Genomic DNA, 22,794 nt, shown 5'->3' with positions numbered 1-22,794 from the left:
GGATTATAGTTTTATAGTTTCGTCTTACTTTCCAATAAGTTAAACAGCTAAATTGAGGTAATAACAGTTTGTCCATTTCAAATGCAGATTTTACCTGCATAAAATCCTGCTTTAATGATTAGCAAAGGTTGTTTGATATTAGACTTTGCTAGCTTGCCTGTTCTCCTGCTTATTTTAGACTTGTCGCTTTCTCATCATGTTTTGCTGTTAATGTGCTTTCTCTACTAAACATGCTGTGTTAAGCAAAGATAATGTTCAGTTTAGGCCTGACGTATTAGAATCATCATGAACTTGGCCATATTTAGGTTTTATAGTATTTCCTTGAAATGTAGGTGTAGGAGAAAAGACGATCGTTTTCAGTATAACAATATCTGCCAACAACTAATTCCATATGTTTTCAGGCATGCAAATTATAAAGCTTGACTCGATCATCTTTTTATTGGACAAACAACAGAGACTTGACTTTTGAGGACAATATAGAAATGAGAAAAGGATGCAGCATACAAAATATTATTGGACCTTTCTGCAGCATCTCATTTTATGTGAAATATGACTTAAAACGGTGAGATCATTTTAGAGAACCTAAACCTGAGGAGGAAAGTTAAGCTAGCGACTTTATGTCTGTATTTAGCATTTTGGTAAGGTTAGGTAGGAAGTCAGCAAATAAGAATTTCACGGTTTTTTTTGCTCTTCTTGAATTTTCTTCACCTCCTTCACAATCTCCATATTTAATGTCTATTATCTTTCACCTTTAAATAAAAAGATAGTTTGAAAAATTAAACAATTTAAAAATTAAAGTTTGAAGTGGGAATGCTTATCAAACTTACCCGAAGTATTAAAAAGTTACAAAACCGCATATTTTAAAACCCAACATCTAAAAAAAGCAACTCATTCTACTCCTGAATTTACCCTGGATATGTACTCCTGTCTGAGTTCCTGGGTAGTACAAAAGGTTAACTCGCTTGGTTGCTAACTGAAAGGTTGGAGGTTGGGTCCACCCAGAGACACCTCTGACAGAAAGGCCTGGTGAACTGCTTCTGAAAAACCAGCCATTGAAAAGCCTGTGGAGCATAGTTGGACTCGGACACACATGGGGTCACCGTGAGTAGAAATTGGCATGATGGCAACTGGTTGTGTCAGATGTAAAGTCAGCTTATCTTACTAGGAAAGTTGTTTTAAAGTCTGAATAGAAAGCAGGAGGCAGGTTTTCAAACAAAGGAAGGCTTCTACACTATCAGATTTGGGAACCTGTTCCATTGGTTCTCAGTCTGTTGTGAGAATCCCCCATTTCTCTGGAAGCAGGAGCTTATTTTACCCTGGTCTTGTCTGGGAGGGATGGCAGTGGGAGAAGGGAGGAATGGTGGCCTCAAAGTAGACAGGGATTGAAGGAAACTTTTTTCCCCTCATCTTTCTACAGAGTTCACCAATTAGAGTTATTCAATTTAATACCTTCTTTTTTTTTTTTTAAATGTGGAAACCCTGGTGGCGTAGTGGTTAAGAGCTATGGCTGCTAACCAAAAGGTCGGCAGTTCGAATCCACCAGGTGCTCCTGGGAAACCTTATGGGCAGTTCTACTCTGTCCTCTAGGGTTGCTATGAGTCGGAGTTGACTCGATGGCAAGGTTTTTTTAAAAAAATTTTTTAATGCAAAATTTGATGGAGAGAGGAGAGGAGTGGGGAAGGGACCATGAAGCCCCAGTTCCATTAGGGTAAATGTGAATTACTTAAATAGAAAAGCCAGATCTAAGTTTAAGTGAGACCAGCACTCAGGAGCTTTCTTATTTTGGATGGGGATACAGAGAAGAGAGGAGACATTTTCATTCACAGGGGAGTCAGAACAGGGGGAATAGCTGCATTACTGAGGACCCAGTGGAAAAATTGTGTCTGGGCGGCTAGAGCCCGCAGCTCCCATTAAACTGGATTCATCTATTTAGGCTTTTCCAGCTTAGTCTGACCTACCCCTGCACACCACACTGCCCAACCCTGAACCCGTAGAGCTGAGAGATGTGGAACAGAGACAGAGATACTCATGTATTAGAAGCCGTTTTACAATCACCTTCTCTTTCTCTTTATTATTGCCGTGCCAGTGTACAACCGTGGGGTTTCCCTATTCGCTCAACCCCCATCTCATTTTTAAAACAGGTATCTATGGTAACCAGATTTTCCTGAGCTGAAAATCAGGACATGCAATTTGACAAAGTAAGTGTGTTCTCATGACAACAATGGGACAACATCTCTGAAATCAGGTCTGTCTTGCGAATCCAGGTTGCGTGCTTAACAAGGCGAGCCCTTTTGTTTGGTGTTCAATAGGTCTTAACAGCTGCCTGGCAAATTTTGTTTCTAGTCAGAACTCAACCAAGTGAGTAGGACTGTGGTCAGGGTCTATTCCTTTCGAATCACAGCTGCAGAATCTCCATTGCTGGTGGGAGAGGACAGGATACAAGGAGCTGAGGCAGCGATTCTGTTCTCTCCACCCCTCAGCATCAGTTCCGTAGCCTCATCTGTGCTGGGACTGATTTTTTCTTTAAATAACTTATTTATTTGATGTTGTTGAGAGTATACACAGCAAAACATACACCAGTTCAACATTTTCTACATGTACAATTCAGTGACACTGTTTACCTTCTTAGAGTTGTACAACCATTCTCGCCCTCCTTTTCTGAGCTGTTCCTACCTCATTAACATAAACTTACTACCCCCGAAGTTAACTGTCTAATCTTTTGAATTGCTGTCGTCAATTTGATCTCATATAGATAGATCTTAAAAGAGCATAGCGCTCAAGGCAGACATTCTTTACCAGTTAAGCTAAACTATTGTTCGTTTTTACGAAGACTTCAGGGGATACTTCTGGTTTAAGGTTTAAAGATTATTTCGGGGAAATAGTTTTGGGGGTTCTTCTAGCCTCCATGGCTCCAGAAAGTCTAGATTCCATGAGAATTTGACATGGGTCTTATTTTTTATTGTCTCTCCCCACTATTTTTTGGTGAAGGAATCAGTTTAATTGTAAAAACAACACACCAATATCAAGGGTAATTTGAAAGAAAATGGATCACGAATAAGCTCATCAATAATTCCAACATAACTATTTTCATATTTGTGTATTCCATTCAAATCTTTGTAACTAGATTAATTTTGTCCCTGTTTCCTTAGGATAACTTCATGAATCTTTTGTGGGACTGCGGACTGACTGGATTTTCCGTGATTGCAAGCATATCATTCTAATTTGCTCTGGTTTTGTTACTTTTCAGTTTATCTTTTAGGATACCCCCTTCCTTCCCAATGTTAAGGCATTAAACCTTGGCCTTTGCAGAGGTGTATAACACTGTGAATGCAGTAAACCATCTATGGTCTGTGGGAATAGGAAAAAAACAAAAACCATGAACTAATACATGTTAGTGCCATAGTTTATAAGAAAAAGGGTTAGTTTCAAATTCTGACCTTGGTTTCAGTTGAAGAAAACTGCCAGGCAAAGAAAGATATGCCTTAAATGTAGATGGAGTGGGTGGAGTGTTTTAATGACTTGATTGCAATTTTTATCTGATCAGAAATATTTCGTCCACAAAAATGCCTAAAATGTCCAGTTTGATTTGCTTAATGATCTTATGCATAACTCAGTTGGATAAAGTAATAATTATTTTGGATGTGTCAACCTCACATTTTAACACGTTGGCAAAATTGGCACTTGAAAGAGAGTATGGTCCTTAGAGAATAAGACTGAAAATAAGTTTTGAAAATGGAGAGTAGGGAAGCATGGGATGCCAAGTCACAATGGGATCAAAGCATGGCTTGAAGAATTTGGGATTAGGGTGCTGGGCCCTTGGGATTGAGTGTTTGAAGTGAGAGGGAGGTAGTGACCCAAACTGGAAGGTCCCTAAAGGCAGATTCTGCTGACTTCCCACCTTTCAAGCCCTGAAGAGAGTGTGAGTTACCATGCCCTTAAGCAGCAAAGAGTTGATTCTTACTACTCTTTTTCTGCACTATTTGGTTTTGATATGATTCTAAAATACAAAGCTAATATAGGTTAGTTAAGGTTCTATAACAAAACCTTTAATTTTCATAATTTTAAATTGATAATTATCTAGTAGATAAATCATGATTAGAGTGTTTATTTGGACTCAGCCATTCAAAGGAACATTGATCAAACCTCCAGTTTGAATCTTTCAAAAAAATTGTGTGTAGATCTTTTCTTTGTGACTCCCGGCACAGGAGCCCAAACTATTCAGTTAAAATTGAATTCAACTCACCAATTTGTATACTAGGGATTGAGTCTTTCTGTTGATTACAAAGAGGACTGATTTCCAGTTCAAATTTCTGCTCGAGGTCACCTAGGAAGAAGGAAGTAGAAACATATAAATAATCTAGAATCTATGTAAATATTGGTAGTTTTTAATGACCTAGTTGGAAGAAGTTATTTTGGGAATTACTGCTTCTTGCCTTGTTATCGTTAGGAACCCTTTAGCACCATCACGTCCTGCATTGCTTTCCTAGCTTCTGTGAAATTTTAAAATTTTGGAGACTCAATGATCATTTACAATAAGTTCATTGTAATTAGGTGTCCTCTGGGATTAACTTTTGAATGAGAGCTAGAAAAACAGGAACAGAACTAAATGAGCAATTTCCTAACATGAAATGGAAGTTCTGGCTTTAAGCAACAGGCTAAGAAAACAGATTTTATGCTAAGTATTCAATTTCCACCTGAAAATAACCAGGGATGGTAATACGTAGGAAATGGGAGAGAGGGACTAAAAAGATCTCATTTGAGCAGCATCTCATCTATGGATAGCTATAAAATTAATCATAAATAAGAATCCAGTATCTTTCATTCTGATTCCTCAGAACTTCACCTAATGTAATGGAAGGTTAAAAAAAGTAAAGGTCAGAATAATATTTCTTTTTAATGCCTTTGTCAGCTAGAAGACTGAAGGAGAAATTCATCACATAAAGCAGACCTCTGCTTTGTTTAAAATATTTTTTCAGTCCTTCTCCAGGGTGAAAAATGGTATTTTTTGTGTTGGAAAACAGTAGGGTTAATCAGCAGAGAAGCTGGGCCTCAGAAACAGTTCAGTTCACAGTTGATAGTGTACTACCCAAAACTACCCGTACCCATTGCCATCAAGTTGATTCTGACTCATAGCAACCCTATAGGACAGACTAGAACTGCTCCATAGATTTCCCAAGGAGTGCCTGGTGGATTCGAACTGCCAACATTTTGGTTAGCAGCCGGAGCTCTTAACCACTACACCACCAGGGTTCCTACTTCCCAAAACTAGAGGGGATAAAAATATAACACTTACCTAGTGCTTACTGTGTTTTAGGCACTTTGATATGTTAATTAACCTACTCCTCATGGCAACCTTATTACAATCTCCATTTTAGGTCACCAAAGGGTTAAGCCTGAGGAGTTCAGGGAAGCCTCCTCACACTTGCTCTTCAACCCTGAATGGAAACAGCCTTCTGAGGGCAGGCATGCCACCAGTTAATATGAAAATGAATTCTTCCATAACCAAGCATAGCAACAATTGTGGGGATGGCACAGGGCCTGACTCGATGGCACCTAACCAGTTGTTATGTTACAACCAGTTCTACTCCTCATCTCTCCATTTCTGTTAAGGGTGCTATTGATTTTTCAGTCAAGTTTGACACTTTGGCAGAATCATCTTTGATTTCTCCCTCCCTTTCTCCCTATTGAGGTACCAAATCCTGTTTATTTCTCTTTTGGGGACACTCTGCCTGACCCTAGTCTGGTTTCTTAATAACTAGTTCTTAGTTTTTGCTTCTTAGCCAGTCTTTCTTCCGCTTCAATTATATATGTTGTCCTAAACACACTTTCTTTGATGACTCCCATTTTCATGTTTTCTGATTTAGCCTGGTGTACAGGAGCCTTCCCAAATCCACCTGCCTCTTCTAATCTTCTATGGGACTGAGCTGGTCTAACATCAGAAATATGTCCCCACCTCAGTGCCTTTGTCCATTTCCATTCCCCTCTGTCCAAACCAGCACTACACAATGGAACTTTCTGCAACAAAGGAAATGTTCTCAGCACTGTCCAATATGTAGCCCTTTGAAATATGACCCCACAAAATTAGGAAGTAAAACTTCAATTTTATTTAATTTAAAAAGCCATTGGTGTCTCGTGGCTACCATATGGGAAAGTGCAGAACACTACACATCCTTGGATACCCGGCTTGGACTCTACCTTCCTCAGCCACTAGATCTTCTCCTGTGACCTCTACCAGTTGTTTGATAGTTATTCATATGCCTCCAGACGATGTTTGCTTTATTTGTACTGCTGTTTTTCATGTGGGTATTGGTCTTCCAACTAGATCATTTACTCATTCACTTATTCAATAGATATTTATAGGGCACTTGCTGTGTTACAGACACTTTGCTAACTGATGTAGAGAATGCAAAGGGAAAAACTGCATACTTTCTCCCTCCAGGAGTTTTGCTGATTAGTACTTTGACGGTACGAAAAACGAATAATTATACTTCTTTAGATCCTTCATAACCTTCCCAACGGGGCTTTGTAAACAGTAGGAAAATCACAGTTTTGCTGAAGATTAGCCAAGGCTAGAAGTAGATGTTTAATGAAAACTACTAGAACACTTGGTTGATTGAGAAGACACAAATTTGAAGTCAATGAGGACATAAATTCTACTTCCTGAAGGAGTTGGTGAGGGTGTGGTGTTGGGAACCCTAGTCTCTGTTCTGAGAGTTTAACACTGTTTGTCTAATTTACGTGATCTCATTTTCCTTTCCCCCTCTGTCCTTGACCTTGATTTTAGGAGTTTTCCTTTGCTCAACATCACACTGGAGTCATATTGCAGGTACTTTGACCAGGACTGTTAGCAGTCTGTGGAAGTCTGCTTGAAACGAGGCTGGAGTGAGCTGGGCTTTGAGCCCAAATCCTGAACTGAAAGCCAGATAAATAAATCAAAATGACACAAGTCATCCTTATAAGATTAAAAAAAAAGAAAAAAATCAGTATGGAGGACAGGGAGTTTGAATGACCAGGGAGTCTTCTCTTCTTAAAAAGGCAGACTTCTGCTAGAGGCTGAGACTATTACTAAATAAAAAGGGACCTGATGTGCCCTCTTGACTCTCCTTCCTCTGCCAGGAGACATGTCAGAGAGCAAGGTGCATGAAATCTGATCATTAGTGATCAGGTTACAAACGTTCTAGGTTTTTCCATCTTATACTATTGCTCACGCATGTATTATTGGAACAACAATCTGCTTTTGCAAAGAGACTTTATAGATCGCCTTTCTTGGCTGATTCCATTTGCTTCCACTTAGTCAATAACTTTGATTCATCAACTCAACGGGGCCTTACTATGTGCCCAAATGACATAATCCCTGCCCCAAATTGCTTATAAAACAAATAAAGTGTAAGATGAGCCAATGAAAGAGTTAAGGGCTCTCAATACAAACAGTAGCACACGACTGAGTCAAAACAGAGCAGAGACTTCCAAGTATGGAGAGCCTAGCTCTTCTCTCTCTGTGCTAGTTCACTATTTTATGTGCCACACAGTAAAGGAAGTACTTATCATATCTAATCTAAAACCTCCTTGCTCCAATTTCATCATATTTCTTTTTGTCTTGCCCTCAGTGGAGGCTGGATGTCATGGGCAACTAGAACTGATCCTTTGATTCCTAACACCTCACACTCAATTCAAATGAAATCACACAGAGTTATAGGAGTTAAATGAGGACTTTTACTCTGAACGGAAGAGGTGGTTAGAAGAGCCTTCTGGCCCTACATGAACTCAATCAATTCTTCTTTGTTTTCTGTCTTCGGGGCTATCATGATGCCATTGACACATCTTTCAATGGAGGCTTCTCCAAAAGGCTCACTGTTGCTATTTGACCTCTCCACAGAGCTGGTATATGGGACACTTGAAGCCTTGTTTGTTCTCAGTCTCTCAAACCTGATCTTGTCACTAGCATCAGAGCACTGCTGTGCCTGAGCAAACATCCTGAACACTGAAACAAGGCCTGAAGAAAAAAAGGCTGTGTCCAAAGGCCGATAGCCCGTCTAATATCAGGATCCTGCTTGCTAATTCCATTGTCTTATTTTGAATGAGGTTCATCTTTGAAAAATTATGCCCCAATTTGGGGCCATTTGTCTTTTCATAGCAAAATTCTTTTACCTTACTGTTGAAACTGTTTAAGAGGATGAACTCAATTTTTGGTCAGCTGTGCTTTCTTTCATCGTTAGCTTTACTTAAAGTCAAGGGAAAGAAGGAGTCTTAAAGCCTTCCTTCAGAGCAGAAAAAATTGACCCCAAATGGCATTTAGCCTTTAGGTTACTCTCAGCTCATTAAAATGAAGGTCAGAGTAAAAATCAAACTGTCTCTCACATTCTTATATCCACAAAGGAAAGCCATTAAAAAAATATACATATATATAGAATCTCCTTTTGGTCATTTTTATGGCACCTCATTACTACTTGTTTCTGTAGTAAGTGGATGTTATATATTTAAAAATTTTTTCCATAGAAGGGCCAGGACGGTTTGCAAGAGAGTTAAGGAGAAAGGTTAGGATAATAGGAGTTGATGAACGAGCAAATGCCACAAAAGATTAGCTGTTTCCTGTTGTGTTAGGAAAAATGCCTGAGAGGAGAAGGGACGATGAAAACTCAGCTGTGGGGTCCTTAACGAACCTTGCCTGTAGAATTCTTCACACACCCTTTCGCTCCATTGCTTGCTCATCTCCCAGATCCTACAAGGGTTGCAGATGTCAGCACACTTCAAGGCAATCTGAGAAATGACAGGGCAGGGAGAGATTGTCAGAGGCTGATCCTTCAGTAGTAAATGTACTCCAAGCCCAAGGGGCTGTCAAACTAGCCAGTCTGTGGGTGCGCTCTGCCTCATGGTACCAGTAAAAATCAGTGGCTTGGAGTCAACTCTGACTCATGGTGACCCTATTTGTGTCAGAGTAGAACTACGCTCCACAGAGTTTTCAGTGGCCGATTTTTCAGAAGTGGATCCCCAGACCTTTCTTCGGAGGCACCTCTGGTTGGGCTGGAGCCTTCAAACTTTTGGTCAGCAGTAAGATGCATTAATACTTTGTACCACCCAGGGACTGCCTGCCTCATGGTACCAGTCCATCTTTGCAGAGGGCCTCCTTGACAGGCCTCTTCAGGAAACAGCACTTATTCACCACCACACAAAACCTTTATTCAGAACTCCCACCTATGGCGGTGAGAATGAGAGAAGAGCCACAGTCCAAGGACACACAGCTTCCTGGAGGAGACTTGAGGTGGGCAGGCCAAGGAAAACCACGGCCTGGCTCCTGCTGCTGCCCCGCTTCTCACAGGCAGGGAGGCCACAGGGATCCCAGCCAGGCTCAAGTATGATCATTGGACCTCACTCTCATCACACTGACTCGCTGTATACATCACTTAAATTATGTATGGCTGCCTTTTCGTCTTCATGTTTGTGTGTAAGTAAACACAGACTGCCAGCCTGGGAGCTAACTCATATCAAACGTAGGTGTGTTTTGTTTGCAGAGCTAAATTAGGGCCTTCTTGGCTTGCCTCACACTGGTCTGGATCTGCAATGTCAGCTGCGGTCAGTGATGTTGCCCCGAGCAGGGTTACCTTGAATTCCCAGAGAAGCAGATTTTCCCCCTTAACCACCAACTGCTGAGAGGCCTGGATGGGCTCCTGGTAGCTTGTCCTGCCCACCAGCAATGTCCCTTTGTTTTGACCTATTTCCTTGGGAGCTCAAGAACCAGTGGCAGTGAGGGGATCTGGGAGAGCCTTGATGACATTAAGTTGCAAATTTGGTTATTTTCTGGTTAATGGAGGGACCAGTTTGTGCTGGAGTAGGTAAGGGGCAGAAGTCCCCTCTAGGTTCCCTCTGTTAGGGATTCACTTGAGTTAGCAAGCTTTCTTTTTTTAATACAAGCGTTCAGGCCAATTCTTTCCGCCACTCAAGGCCTTGGCTTGAGTCACTAAAATCAGACATGAGCTGCTATGTGTAACACTCAGGGACTAAAAGATTAGTCTGGGAAGAAAGGAGGAAGGCATAGTTCTATAGCTAGGGTAGGGTGTATCCTGGGAAGGATGGAGCACTTTAGACAGCTACAGAGGGCAGCCTGGGAGTGGGATGGGATAAAAAAACTGTACAATTCAGTCTACCATGTAGAAATCCATCTCTCTGGTGAAAGTTGGTCTATCTAGATCAGCTCAGAGTCCATCCATTCAGTCTTTTGGACCAAAAGGAAAAAATGGAAGACAAAAAAAAAAAAAGATCAAGAAGGTCAGACTTCTACTTTCAATGTCCATTCCTCTTTTTGTTTTCCTGTCAGAAATGGCTTCTTGCTAAAAGAGGTTGGCCTTGATGCAATTAAATTAAACTTAAAGTCATTTATTTATTGGTGCCCCAAAATGTAAAACTAGGTAGATGTGTTTGAACCTCAGATGAAAATAAGGGTTTAGGTAATAAAGCAAGGCTTGATTAAATAGGTTTGAGGTAAAGGACGACTATTGGTTTTTCAGTTTTGGGGGAAACTATAGTTATAATATAATATACTTTTGTGTTACAGAAACAGTCTTAGAAATTTCACAGGAATCACATTGGTCAAGTCTCTACCAAGTCACAAAATGTGACAGACACTCACTGCCTGCAATGGCCCATGGAGTTACTTTGTGGTGAAGCAGCTCCCAAACAAGGAAACGTGTGATATTATCAACCCGCTGACATGAAACCCAGACTTTACTTGCTTGAAAACCACTTAAAAATTTCATGTGTCACGAAGCTTTTAAGAAAGTAGGCCACTGCTCTGACTTATACCATGGGAGATACTTCTCAAATGTGCTAAAATTATCGATCATGTTCTTAAGTGTTTTTATCTGGCATGAATAATGGCTTAAGCTTTTTTTTTTTTTACCTGAAGCATAAAGTGCCTGTCGTGTGTATCCTCCAGTCTTAAATCTTTATTGTGGAGGTGAGCTTTCAATCTGGTCAAAAATTCGTTCTGCCTGTTGATGTCTGTTGCTAAGATCAAGGAGCCCAGCTGCTGTTCAATATCCTGTCTGCATCCATAAGAATGAAAGACAAAAACACACACAAAAGCAAACCCATTTGAGAGGCTGATTAATTCTCTCGTCATCAGTTGGTTTGTCATCTCATCGCCACCTTTGATTCTGTATATTATACAGTGTCCCATCCCTTCACAGTCCAAGAGTGATTCCCCTCACCTACCATTAGTTCTGTCTTTGGACAGAAGCATGCCAAGAGCTGTATAACCAAACCAAAAAACCATTGCCCTTGACTCAATTGCAACTCATGTCAACCGTATGTGTTACCCCTGTATCATTTTTCCCGCCGTAGTTCATCCATTTTCATTATTATTGTATATTCCACAATGTATTGTTATGTTAAAAAACATGCAGCCAAGCATGGTAAAGAATGATCTCTATGGTCACAGAAAAGAGTTTGGAAAACTATAGAGTGGATTACAGATGATTTTCACTTTCTTTTTTATATTTCTCACTATTGTATGACTTTTTAAAAATTATTATTCTTTTTTAAAGAATTCTTAAAATTAAAGTTATTAAATTTATATTAGAAAATATAATGTGTTAGGTGAAATTTTTTATAAATCAAATTAAAAGGCACACTAAAAACTAATATTTAGAATATAAACAAAGAGTTGCTGTAATTAATGTACAAAGAATTCTTACAAATAATTAATAAATTACACTGAATAGGAAAATAGAAGACCAAACACAAAAATTTGTTCATAAAAGAAAGAGGAACAGCCAGTAAATACATGAAAAAATCTCAATATTATTTATAATTAAAAGATGTATATTAAATCAATCAATCTCTTCCCTCCCCCACACGTATATATGTCAAATTGGCAAGTATTTTTAAAAACATAATGAAAACAAGGAAACCCTGGTGGCGTAGTAGTTAAGTGCTGCGGCTACTAACCAAAGGGTCAGCAGTTCGAATTCACCTGGCACTCCTTCGAAACTCTATGGGGCAGTTCTGCTCTGTCCTATAGGGTCACTATGAGTTGGAATTGACTCTACGGCAATGGATTAATGGAAAAAAAAAAAAACAAACTAAATTCTGGTGATGTTACTTTGGTAGATTTTCTCATAACCCACCGATGGGTATACAGGTAGATAGAACTCTTTGGAAAAGCCGTGTGATAATATACAAGAACCTTAAAAATTCATACATTTCTGATCAATCATTTCTCTCCATAAATATGTTCTGACCGAATGGCAAAGCTGGTATAAAACTATGTTTAAGAATGTTTGTTGAGCATTATTTACAATGGCAAAAATTTGGAAAGTATGTCAATTCCAAACAATTTTCCATTTCATCTTGTTAAAATTATTTTGGCACAATAATGTCATGTAGACATTAAACTTACTTTAGTAACATTTTCAATGATATGGGAAAAGGCCTTTATAACAAGCGAAAATATCAGGACATAAAATACACAAAATAAGTTCCACATTAAAATGTGGTTGTATTAAAAAAAAAAAAAAGGCTGAATGGAAATATACCAGCCAGATTAATATTACTATTCCTGGATGGCAGTATTACCAATAATTTCGGTGTTCTTTATATTAGCTTGAACCATACAACACTGCTGATAATCTAGTTCTGAGCCTCAGAAATAGTAACGTCATATGGTTCAAACTAATACTTTGCTGAGTTTTCCTGTTTGTACAGTAAACCTGCCTTACTTTTCAAATCATAAAAATGGTTTTAAAAGCATTTACGTGAGGCTAGAAGGAATAACATCACTTTGATGATAATAGCTTTTGTTATAAAGTTCTTTAACATGTATTATTTTATAACGATTATTCTTCTAGCAAAAGTAACTTATAACAATGTCTTTCACAAAACCAAAAAAAAACCCATTGCCGTCGACTCATTTCCAGCTCATAGCAACCCAATAGCACAGAGTAGAACTGCCCCACAGGGTTTCCAAGGAGAGCCTGGTGGATTCGAAGTCCTGACCTTTTGGTTAACAGCCGTAGCTCTTAACCACTACCACACCAGGGCTTCCGTGTTTCACAAAGGCACATAAAAACCCAGTATTTCATTTGGAGTCCACCAGGGTCAGTGGGATTATTTTATTTTAGGAAGAGAATACTAATTGAGCAACAAGTCAGACTGATGTGGGTGTTACAGGGACAAGTCAGGTCTTACCAAGTCGTTTCACCTCTTTTCCCCTATCCTTTTGTTCTTTTCTCTCCTCCCTCTCTTTCCTTCCCCTCCCCTTTTCTTTCTTTAGCTGTCTCTCCCACCTACCTCCTCTTTCCTCTTCTCCTGCTTACTTGATTTCTTGCTCTATTTTTAGCTCTTTTTGCATTTAATCTTTTCAATCTTTGCAGCTTATTGTTCTAGTAAAAGGCACAAGTTTTTATTCCATGCATGTGGATTGGTTTTATTTAATTCCAGGGGGTAAAAAGTTATCAGAACTGAAGTTCCTCCTGCAAATTCCACATTCCTTGGGGTGCTAGGAAACAGTGTGAGATAGCATCAGAAGGCCAGGAATAAACCCACAATCCCAGGCATGCTGCTTGTTTTAGGGGAAGGCACACTTGGCCCTTGACCTTAACGTGCCCTCGATAAGAAGGGCGCAGTGATCTATTTACTTCCTCTCACCCAGCTCCCTTGGGTTCTGCACAATTTAATTAAACAGATCGAGATTCATGGTGGCTTTGAAACAGTATAGTAGCTAACTTGGGGACACACGGAAAATGAGGCAATGGCCTTGGGCGTAATAGGACTTGGCCTAAATACTTGAGCTAACACACAGCAGACCAGGAAACTAGCATTTCCTCTTTCGTTTAAAACATTAAAACATTACATAGGTATTATTTACATAATTTACATAGGTGAATTAACGTTGAAAAAATTGTTGGAGTCAATTCAATTACTTAACAAAAGACATATTTTTGCAACGATTTTGACTGCTATTTTTGCTAAGACTGGCAATTACATAACCCACTTGATTGGACTGGCCTTTAATCTAGCTTGAGGACTCCGGTGTTCCTTCTTGACAAATATTTATTATTTGGATCCACACGGGAGGACACTTTTGCTAACTAACATGAAGGACAGGATTTTGGCACAGTAGAGTGTTGATGGTGAAGTGTGAAAGCTGAGAACTGTTTATTATTCCTTTTCCTGACTCTAGGTCACAGCCTAGAGAAGGGCCTTTCAAAGTGCACAGAGAGATGCTGGTTTCTAGGTTGGCGTAACCGACACCGAATGTCCCTCAGATAGATGGCGGGGTGCGGGCAGGAAGCACAGCCAGCTGGCTCTCTGCCACTAACTCTGGGGGTCTCAAACGTGCCTTAGAGAAAGCAGCTTATCTTCAATGTGTGGACCTCAGTACGTTTCATCTCCACAGCACTTACGTCATTTCCTTTGGCAAGTGAGCCAGAAGCCTTGATTCTCGAAGCATGCCAATTGTAGATCTCCAGTGGTGATTCTCCAGCACAGACATATTCTAGAAAGAAAGAAAATAAAAGCTATACATGAGGGAGAAGCCAGATACTGATCTTTTGTACTGAACATAGCTCCACGGAGGCCAGCATTTTCCCACCAGCGATTGCCAGTTTGTACCTGATGACGCAGAGCTGGACCAGAAAAGAAACACAAAATAAAATAATCCCAAGGCCTATTCTCAAGGCTATAATGACAATGATGTAGCTGCAGGACACCTGCTGACCCCCCACTGCAGGGTCGAATGAGGGCCTAGTTCCAACGTCATTTACTCCAGCCTTTGCTCCTGTTTTTAGTAGTTTCGTCAGGCCACACTAAATATAGAAGAAAGAAATTGAAGCAGGTGAAAATAGATAGTTATGAATACCTCTGGGCTACATTCAGAATGGGGGACTGTAGTGGTTCTGTGGTAGAATTCTTGCCTTCCATTTGGGAGAACCAGGTTCAGTTCCTGGTCAACTCATGAACAGCCATCGCTCATCTGTCAGTGGCGGCTTGCGTGGTTGCTATGATGCTGTACAGGTTTCAGTGGAGTTTTCAGACTGATAGACTAGGAAGAAAGGCCTGATGACCTACTTCCAAAAATCAGCCAGTGAAAACCCTATGAATCACAATGGTTCAATTATGGGAATGGCACAGGATGGGCCAGTGTTTCATTCCATTGTGCATAGGGTCACCAGGAGTTGCGGGCCAGCTCGATGGCAGCTCACAGCAACAATATTCATGACCTAATCCAAGATTATTCTAACAAACGGAACAGAGACAGAGCTCACAAGCTCTGGTCTGATCCACTGTACTGGCTATTGTTTAATTGGCAAGTATTTTATTTGCTAATTATAAAAAAAAAATTATAAATATGTTATATTATATATAAATTATTACCTCTGGCTACATAAATATATTTAAAAAACAAAAACCAAACCAAACCAGTTGCCCTTGAGTCAGCTCTGACTCACGGCAACCACATGCGTGTCAGAGTATAAGTGTTCATAGGGTTTTCAATGGCTGTGACCTTTTGGAAGCAGATTGCCAGACTTTTCTACCAAGGTGCCTCTGGTTGGCTTCGAACCACCAACCATTTGGTCAGCAGTTGAGTGCTTAACTCCTTTAGCTCCCAGGAATTCTTTTTGTTTTATTTTCTTGCTTATTTATTCATGCTCCATCTTGTTTCAGGAAGAGGTTACAAGCTTACAAAAACATACAAGATAGTATTTGTTAAAAGCAAGAGGAAAGAAGCAAGGAAAATAATGTGGAGACTAAATGGAGCCAGGAGTAAGATGAAAAATCATCCCATCATTATGTCCCTGCTGCTTCTGAGCCACCCACATAAGACTTTTTCAGCAAATGAGAAAAAAGAACTTCTGTGAGTGACACAATCCAGGGTCCGAGAGGAAAACACAAGCTCAAGAAAAAGGAAGCTCTTCTTGGTTCTAAAAGCAGACAATGATTTCTTCTCCAGGACTTTGTATAATGAGTTTCATAGGACTGAATCTTAGATCCACCCTTTGTATAGGCTGCTACATTGCTATTCATTTTTCCTATTGCCGAGGACTCATTCTTTATTTATTACTTGACTATGTATGAACTGGTGATGAGATGTCATTATTTTTATCAACTGGCCTATTATCTCCTTTTGGGCACAAGCCACATACAATAAAGGAGAATGTTTATTAGAAGTAATATGCTAGACTAATTTGTTTTGATTGTAAAGGTTTATAAAGCAGAGAGTGATAGGTTAGTGTGATGTAACAGATATCTATCTGGCGAAGACATTTCATTCAATCACTCATGAGGCTTCACTTGCAAGACTAATTCAAATAAATGTGGACATGAGTTCCCTCATGTGAGTTCTTAAAAGGGCCAGACAACTGTAACAAGATCTAATGATAAACGACACCACATCGCTGTTGAGTGGAACAATAGTGTCTGGAGGGTCGCCTTGAGCATTGTTATTTATGCCAGTGTGACTTAACATCTTCATTAATAATCTCCCCGAAGACAGAATAAAAGGATACTTGGGAAATTTGCTGGTGAAACCATATTTGGAGATGAGCACCAGGAAAGTGGAAGGAAACTGAGTGGGCATGGAAGCTGGTATAGAATAGAAGAGGATAGATCATACAATTGTACTCCACTCCATGCCTTGCACAGAGTAAGTTCTTTCTATAAATTTGCTAAATAAATAACCAAATTACTTGAATTAATTCAACAAATAAATTGAGCATTTACTCTGTTTGACACTGTAATACATGCTTGGAATACATAAGTAAACAAAACAGACAAGGAGCTAGGGTGGTAGGGATGGGCAGAGAGACAGTAAGCAATGAACCTAATACATACTTTCATTCTGAGAATGATACAGCATATTAGAAGATGGTAAGTGCATAGAAAGAAGGAAAAGCAGAGCAGAGTATCTGGGGTAGAAGCTGGAAGAGTAATCATGGGATGAGGTGAGATGTGAACAAAGACTTATAGGTGGGAGGTGGTTAGCCAGTTAGCTATGCTGATATCTGGGGGAAAGAGTGTTTCTAACAGGGGAAATAGCTGGAGCAAAGGACCCAAGGTCAGAACAAACAGCCAGGACATCCATGTGCAGTGAGACAGGAGAGAAAACTAGGAAGTGAAGTTAGAGGGCAATGAAAGACCAGCTTCTATATGGCCTCTGGCCATTTTAAGCGTTGTGGCTTTTACTCGGGGTGAAATAAAGAGCCACCACAGGGTATTGGGAGGAAGGAAATTCTATGATTTAAGTTTTAAAAAGACCACTTTGGCTAGTATGTTGAAAGTAGAGTTTGATGGAAGGTAGGAGTATAGTTAGGTACAAGTCAACTTGGAGACTATAGCAGTCATCCAGGCAAGAGAAGATGGAGGCTTGGATCACGAGGTGGCAGTGGAGGTGGTGAGAGGTAGTTGAATTCTGGATTTGCAAGGATGACTCCAGTGTCTCTGGCCTGAGTAACTGGAAGAATGGGGTGTCCATTATCTGTGATGGGGAGGCAAGTTTAGAAGAGTTCTGTGGTGGACAAGCTAAGCTTGAGACGTCCATTGGACAAATGGAAATCACAGTGGAGATATCAAGTAACAAACACAGTAAAAACAAAATAAAAGGGAAATAGAATAGTTGTACAAGTATGGTAAGAATTCAGGGGTAGGAGAGAGAATGTTACACAAAGGGAAGGATCAAGTGGAGCACATCATTTTGATGACCTCAGGTTTAAGATTAAGCATCAAGTGTGGCAGAAACTCCTGTCTGTGTATCCCCAAATTGATTTTCCTTTCCATTTTAATATATAGAACTTTAGTATTTAGATGGTCCCATGGCTGTTCAGAATAAAGACATTTCCCAGCCTCCTTTGCAACTACCCACTGCCACTGAGTCGATTCTGACTCATAGTGATCCCATAGGGTTTCCAAGGCTGTAAATCTCTGCAGAAGAAGACTGCCACATCTTTCTCCCATGGAGCAGCTGGTGGTTTTGAACTGCCAGCATTTTGGTTAGCAGTCGATTGCTTTAATCCTTTGCAACTAAAAAAAAAAAAAAAATTTTTTTTTTTTTTTTTTTTTTTTGTGGGATTATTTGGTTATGGCAACCAATTAATTGTAAGGAGAAGGGCTATGTAAGATTTTCAGGAATGTTGTTTAAAGAAACTGAGTCATCTGGGAGAAGCCCCTTTTTCTTTTTCCCATTCTTCCTTCTCACTGCTTGAGGAAGCGAGGATGGAATGGCAGACCTCCGGTAGCTGTCTTGGAAAATGAGGACAAATGCCACACTGTAGTGATGGCAGTTGTAGAATTGAAAGGATGTTGTGCCCCGATGACTTTGTGGAACCATGGTGCCTACCTTGGACTGCCAACCCCCAAACCTCTTTTATGCAGCATAGAAATAAACTTTTGTCTTGTTTAAATCACTAATAAAATCAAAAAACCAAACCCATTCCATCAAGTCGACTCTGACTCATACCAACCCTACAGGACAAGTGTAGAGCTGTCCCAGAAGGCTTCCAAGGCTGCAATCTTTGAGGCAGCAGACTGCATGGAGCTGCTGGTGGGTTCGAAACACCGACCTTTCAGTTAGCAGCTGAGTGCTTTAACCACTCTGCCACCAGAGCTCTGTCACACCAGTTAAATTTAAAGTCAGTTTATCGTCTTCCAAATTAGCATGAAAAAGCCAATAGAAAGGACTTTTCAATGCTTTGATTTATAATAATGCTTGTTTTTTTCATAAGAAACGATAATAAAGAGAGTGAGGGAAATCACCTTAATCGTGTTAATAGTGTCAACACACACACACACACACACACACACACACTTATTTACTTATCTCTGAGACAAACTGTCATCTGCAGGAAAGCCTCTTCTGGTTCCCCAAACAGAACTGACTTCCAGGCAGCACATCACGCCCCAAGCTTCCATTCCAGTGCCTAGAATACCTTATAACAAATCTTCGTTCAGCAGCCTTTTTCCCACATATCATATGTATCCCATATGGTCTTCATATGTTTCTGTTCATTTACTACTGAAAAGAATTGTGAAAAACTATGCTCATCGTACAATTTTTAGAATTGATATCTAAAAATTTTAAAATCATAACTTTAAGTGGTTGTGACAGATACAGTGTCTGGTGCATTTGTGAATATTGGTTTTTTAATATAAAATAATTATACCACTCTTTTATGTATTAAATGTATCTAAGAGAATTTAAATACCAATGACACTTAATGTCTGTCCATCATTGCCCACTGGGGAGAGAAACTCAAGAATACTTCCTTCTTTAAATCAGAAATTCTAAATTAATCTTCCCCCTGGAGCTTATATTTCCATTCTACTTCTCCACAGAATGTTATTTTAATGTAATATATTTTTTGTGTGAAAATCTTTCATTGTCACCCCATCATCTTTCTCTCTGCAACAAAAATATATAAACTGAGATTTTAATTTAACAAATTTTTCTAACATAAAGCTAAAAGTCTTAAGTATTTTCCAGCTTGATTTACAATTGTTATCAGTAACTAATTGACCCAAACACACAGGTATTGCCAAACTGAAAAAATAATTACCCTTCAAAATAAAAATTTATTGGCAATGCATCTATTTATGAGATAGATGGAGGAACTAATGGTCCTTCAAGTATAGGAATCTTCCTTTAGTATTTCAAATTGTCCCTTTGGTATTTTTACACACAGGGAAATATGTAATGGAATTCAAGATGGATAAGCGGCAAGCTTTCCTTTTGTAAAAAGGGGACAGGGTGATTGCGAAAGCAGCATGAACAAGTAGAACCGGCTTGGCTGTACAGCAAGCACATTCCAGGCAGATCAGTTTAGGAAAGACGAGATGTGGAAGGTGAGGATCTGAAGATGGATTCTGTTAGCACTATTCAGACCTGTGTACCCCTTAGGAAGTCTTTGCGGATTCCCATGGGTACGCATGCCCAATTTGAAAACTGCTACCACACATGGCAGCCATTGAGAGCAGGCAGCAAGTCTTATTCATCTTTGTGCCCCAGTATGTGGCACAGGGCCACTTAAATAAGTAAATATTTGTTGAATGGGTACTGAGTAATTAATTTCCAAAATTGAAATGTTCAGAGACGGCAAAAGTTTAAATAACTAACAGTTAAAAGAAAAAGAGCCCTGTTTGAATTTTGGGTCTATAGCTGACAGAAGCCAGGCTTGGGGTCTTCTGTTGTGAAACCCTTAGACTTAGGCAAAAACCAAAGAGATTTTTAAATTATTAAAAGCAATTGGCTTTCTTCTACTCTTCATTCATGGATAATCAGGGTCAGATTCAGATCCGGACGCCAGAAATAACATGTCAGATAGCATTTGTCAATTTCAAGGTACGAATAAAGTTATTTCATATATAAAGAAATTTTCAATCAGTGCTTCTCATTCTTCATGTTATTTTCTTAGCGTAGGGTAATACGAATGTAATGATCCGCAGGAGTGGTTATTAAGTGGACAGTGAGGGTGTATGCCTTGACTTGGTGGTCTCCCTCCTCCAAATGCTGCTGCCACCGAGTGGTCAGATTTCTACTGTGGTCCCTGTGTGTTGCCGGCTGTACTCACTGTTGCCAGTATTCCTGATCTTTCAGTGCTGCTCAGGTTCTATCTTTCTTACGGCATGCACCTGGTCCGTCCGTCCGTCCGTCCGTCTGTCCATCTATCCGTCCATCCATCCATCTACCTACCATCCAGCAAACCTCCCACCATCCAATATATATCTACTGAATACCAGGACTGTGCTGGATACTGAGGATACAAAGTGACTGAGGTGCCAGAAACTTGCAGTCTATGGGGGATAAAAAAAACCCCACAAAAACAAAAACAAAACACAAACATGTTGCTGTCAAGTCAATTCGTACTCATAGCAACTGTATGGGACAGAGTAGAACTGCCCCACAGGGTTTCCAAGGAGCACCTGGTGGATTCGAACTGCCGACCTTTTGGTTAGCAGCCAAACATATGGATATCTAATCAGTCAATGGCAATGAAGAGTGATAAACACTGTGATGGGGGAAGTATTAGAGGGCTGTGAAGTCATATAGGGGGGACATGTAAGATGGATTTTTGGAGAAAAGGAATACTTGCAGGAAGAAGATATGTCCAAGTTGAGATAAAATGGGTGAGTGAGTCTGAAAGGAGTAGGGGAAATTGTTCCAGGCAGAAGGAACAGCACACATGTAAAGACTTATAAGTAAGATGGACATTTTATATCCCCCTTCCCTTTTTTTTAATCTTCAGCAATTACCACTTTCTAATATATTACATAGGTCCTCGGGTGTCACAAATGGTTTGTGCTTGACTACTAACTGAAAGGTTGGCAGTTCGAACTCACCTAGAGGCACCTCGGAAGAAAGACCTGGTGAACTGCTTCTGAAAAGATTACAGCCAAGAAAATGCTATGGAATTCATTTCTACTCTGTAAAACATGGTTTTGCCATGAGTTGAAATTGACTTGATAGCAATGGGTTTTTTGTTTGTTTAATATATTACATATTTTGTGTATTTATTTTCTGTTTCCTCTTGCAGAAAGTAGGGATTTTTATTTGCTTTGTTCATCTTCTCTATTCCCAGCACCTGGCACATATTAAGCACTCGATAAATATTTGTCCAATGAGTAAAGGAGTGAGTGATATGTTTGATAAACTGGAAGTAGTTCAGACTAGATGATATTTGGAAGGCTAGAAGAGTAATGGTGAGAAATGTGTATTGGGGTCAGGTCCTAATGGAGCTTGTACACTGTGTTAAGACATTTGATTGTAACCCTGAGGGCAGGGTTTTAAGCAGGAATCCATGTAGTCAGATATGAGTTTAGGAAACCCACTCTGTCTACACTGCAGAGAAAGGATGGAGCCAGGCAAAGCTGAGTGTAGGCGAGAGGGGGTGAAGATGTTGGTGTCTTGAACCAGGGGAGAGGGGAGAAGGCTGCTGGTGAGCAGGCTTGAATCCTAGTGACATGCTGGATAATGACTCTGTGTCCTTCCTAACAAGAATTCGGTTCTGCTCCTACAGACTCATCTGTTTTTTTTCAGAGGCTCAACAAGCAATATCAGAAAAAAGGAGGTTGATAAAAGAAGAAAAGTCATCAGGTCATGGAGGTCTGAACATAGGGTAGATGACACTACTCTCACCTACATTGAAATCCCTGCACTGTTTTAGAATACTACATTAGGCGTCATATCTGCCTACTTTTAAGAAGCATCTGCTCAGCAATTCCACATTATACCAGGCAACGTGTTCTAGTGTCTCAAAACACTTATTGTTTTAAGAATAATCTTCATTTTAAAGTAGAAAGAATAAACATCCACTTTTGTAGCAACAAAACCTACTAGAATTTTAATTTGGGAAAAAAACAAAACCCTATTTATTGTCCTTTTTGTCTGAATTACCAAGTATTATCCAGTTTAAGAAAGAAACAACCCTTTTGCTCCTGAATAACAACACGTCTGGCATTTAATAAACCACTAGCACAGGTTTTCAAATTAAATCAAGACACTATTTGTCAAAAGAGAAATCTGGCAGAATAGAGTTGCTCTATACAAGGAAGCTTTAAGCTGTTTTTGTTTTTCCCTTTTCTTGGACACTTACTTTGATGAAAATACTTGGAATGATATTGATAAACTGAGTCTGGTGTACAAGAGGAATCAAAGTTAATTACACCTTTGAAACACAGAGGATATAGCAAGAAAAGTGACACCAGGAACACAGTCTGTGTTTTCATTTTTAATTGCTTATGAAACACAGAAGCAAAACTCTAGGAGATAATGAAGTCTGCTGGGCTCTTTCCTAACAACCCAAGTGGTTG

The 22,794-nt window shown here is 39.7% G+C and overlaps 1 protein-coding gene across 3 annotated transcripts in view; it reads right to left on the bottom strand.

The window, feature by feature from the left end:
• PDE7B (phosphodiesterase 7B) overlaps nt 1–22,794 on the bottom strand; it is a 377,838-nt gene that overhangs the window by 4,862 nt on the left and 350,182 nt on the right. For all 3 annotated transcript variants that reach the window (XM_049901729.1, XM_049901739.1, XM_049901719.1), the window contains 4 exons: nt 14,400–14,491; nt 10,895–11,039; nt 8,661–8,757; nt 4,244–4,324 (listed from right to left, as the gene is read on the bottom strand). In XM_049901729.1, coding sequence (XP_049757686.1) covers nt 4,244–4,324; nt 8,661–8,757; nt 10,895–11,039; nt 14,400–14,491 — 415 coding nt within the window. The remainder of the gene's footprint in view (nt 1–4,243; nt 4,325–8,660; nt 8,758–10,894; nt 11,040–14,399; nt 14,492–22,794) is intronic.

The sequence above is a fragment of the Elephas maximus genome, chromosome 1 (assembly GCF_024166365.1).
Source record: "Elephas maximus indicus isolate mEleMax1 chromosome 1, mEleMax1 primary haplotype, whole genome shotgun sequence".
NCBI classification, from domain to species: domain Eukaryota; kingdom Metazoa; phylum Chordata; class Mammalia; order Proboscidea; family Elephantidae; genus Elephas; species Elephas maximus.
The sequence above is the reverse complement of the archived record's forward strand: the minus strand, read 5'-3'. Positions and strand labels throughout refer to the sequence as shown.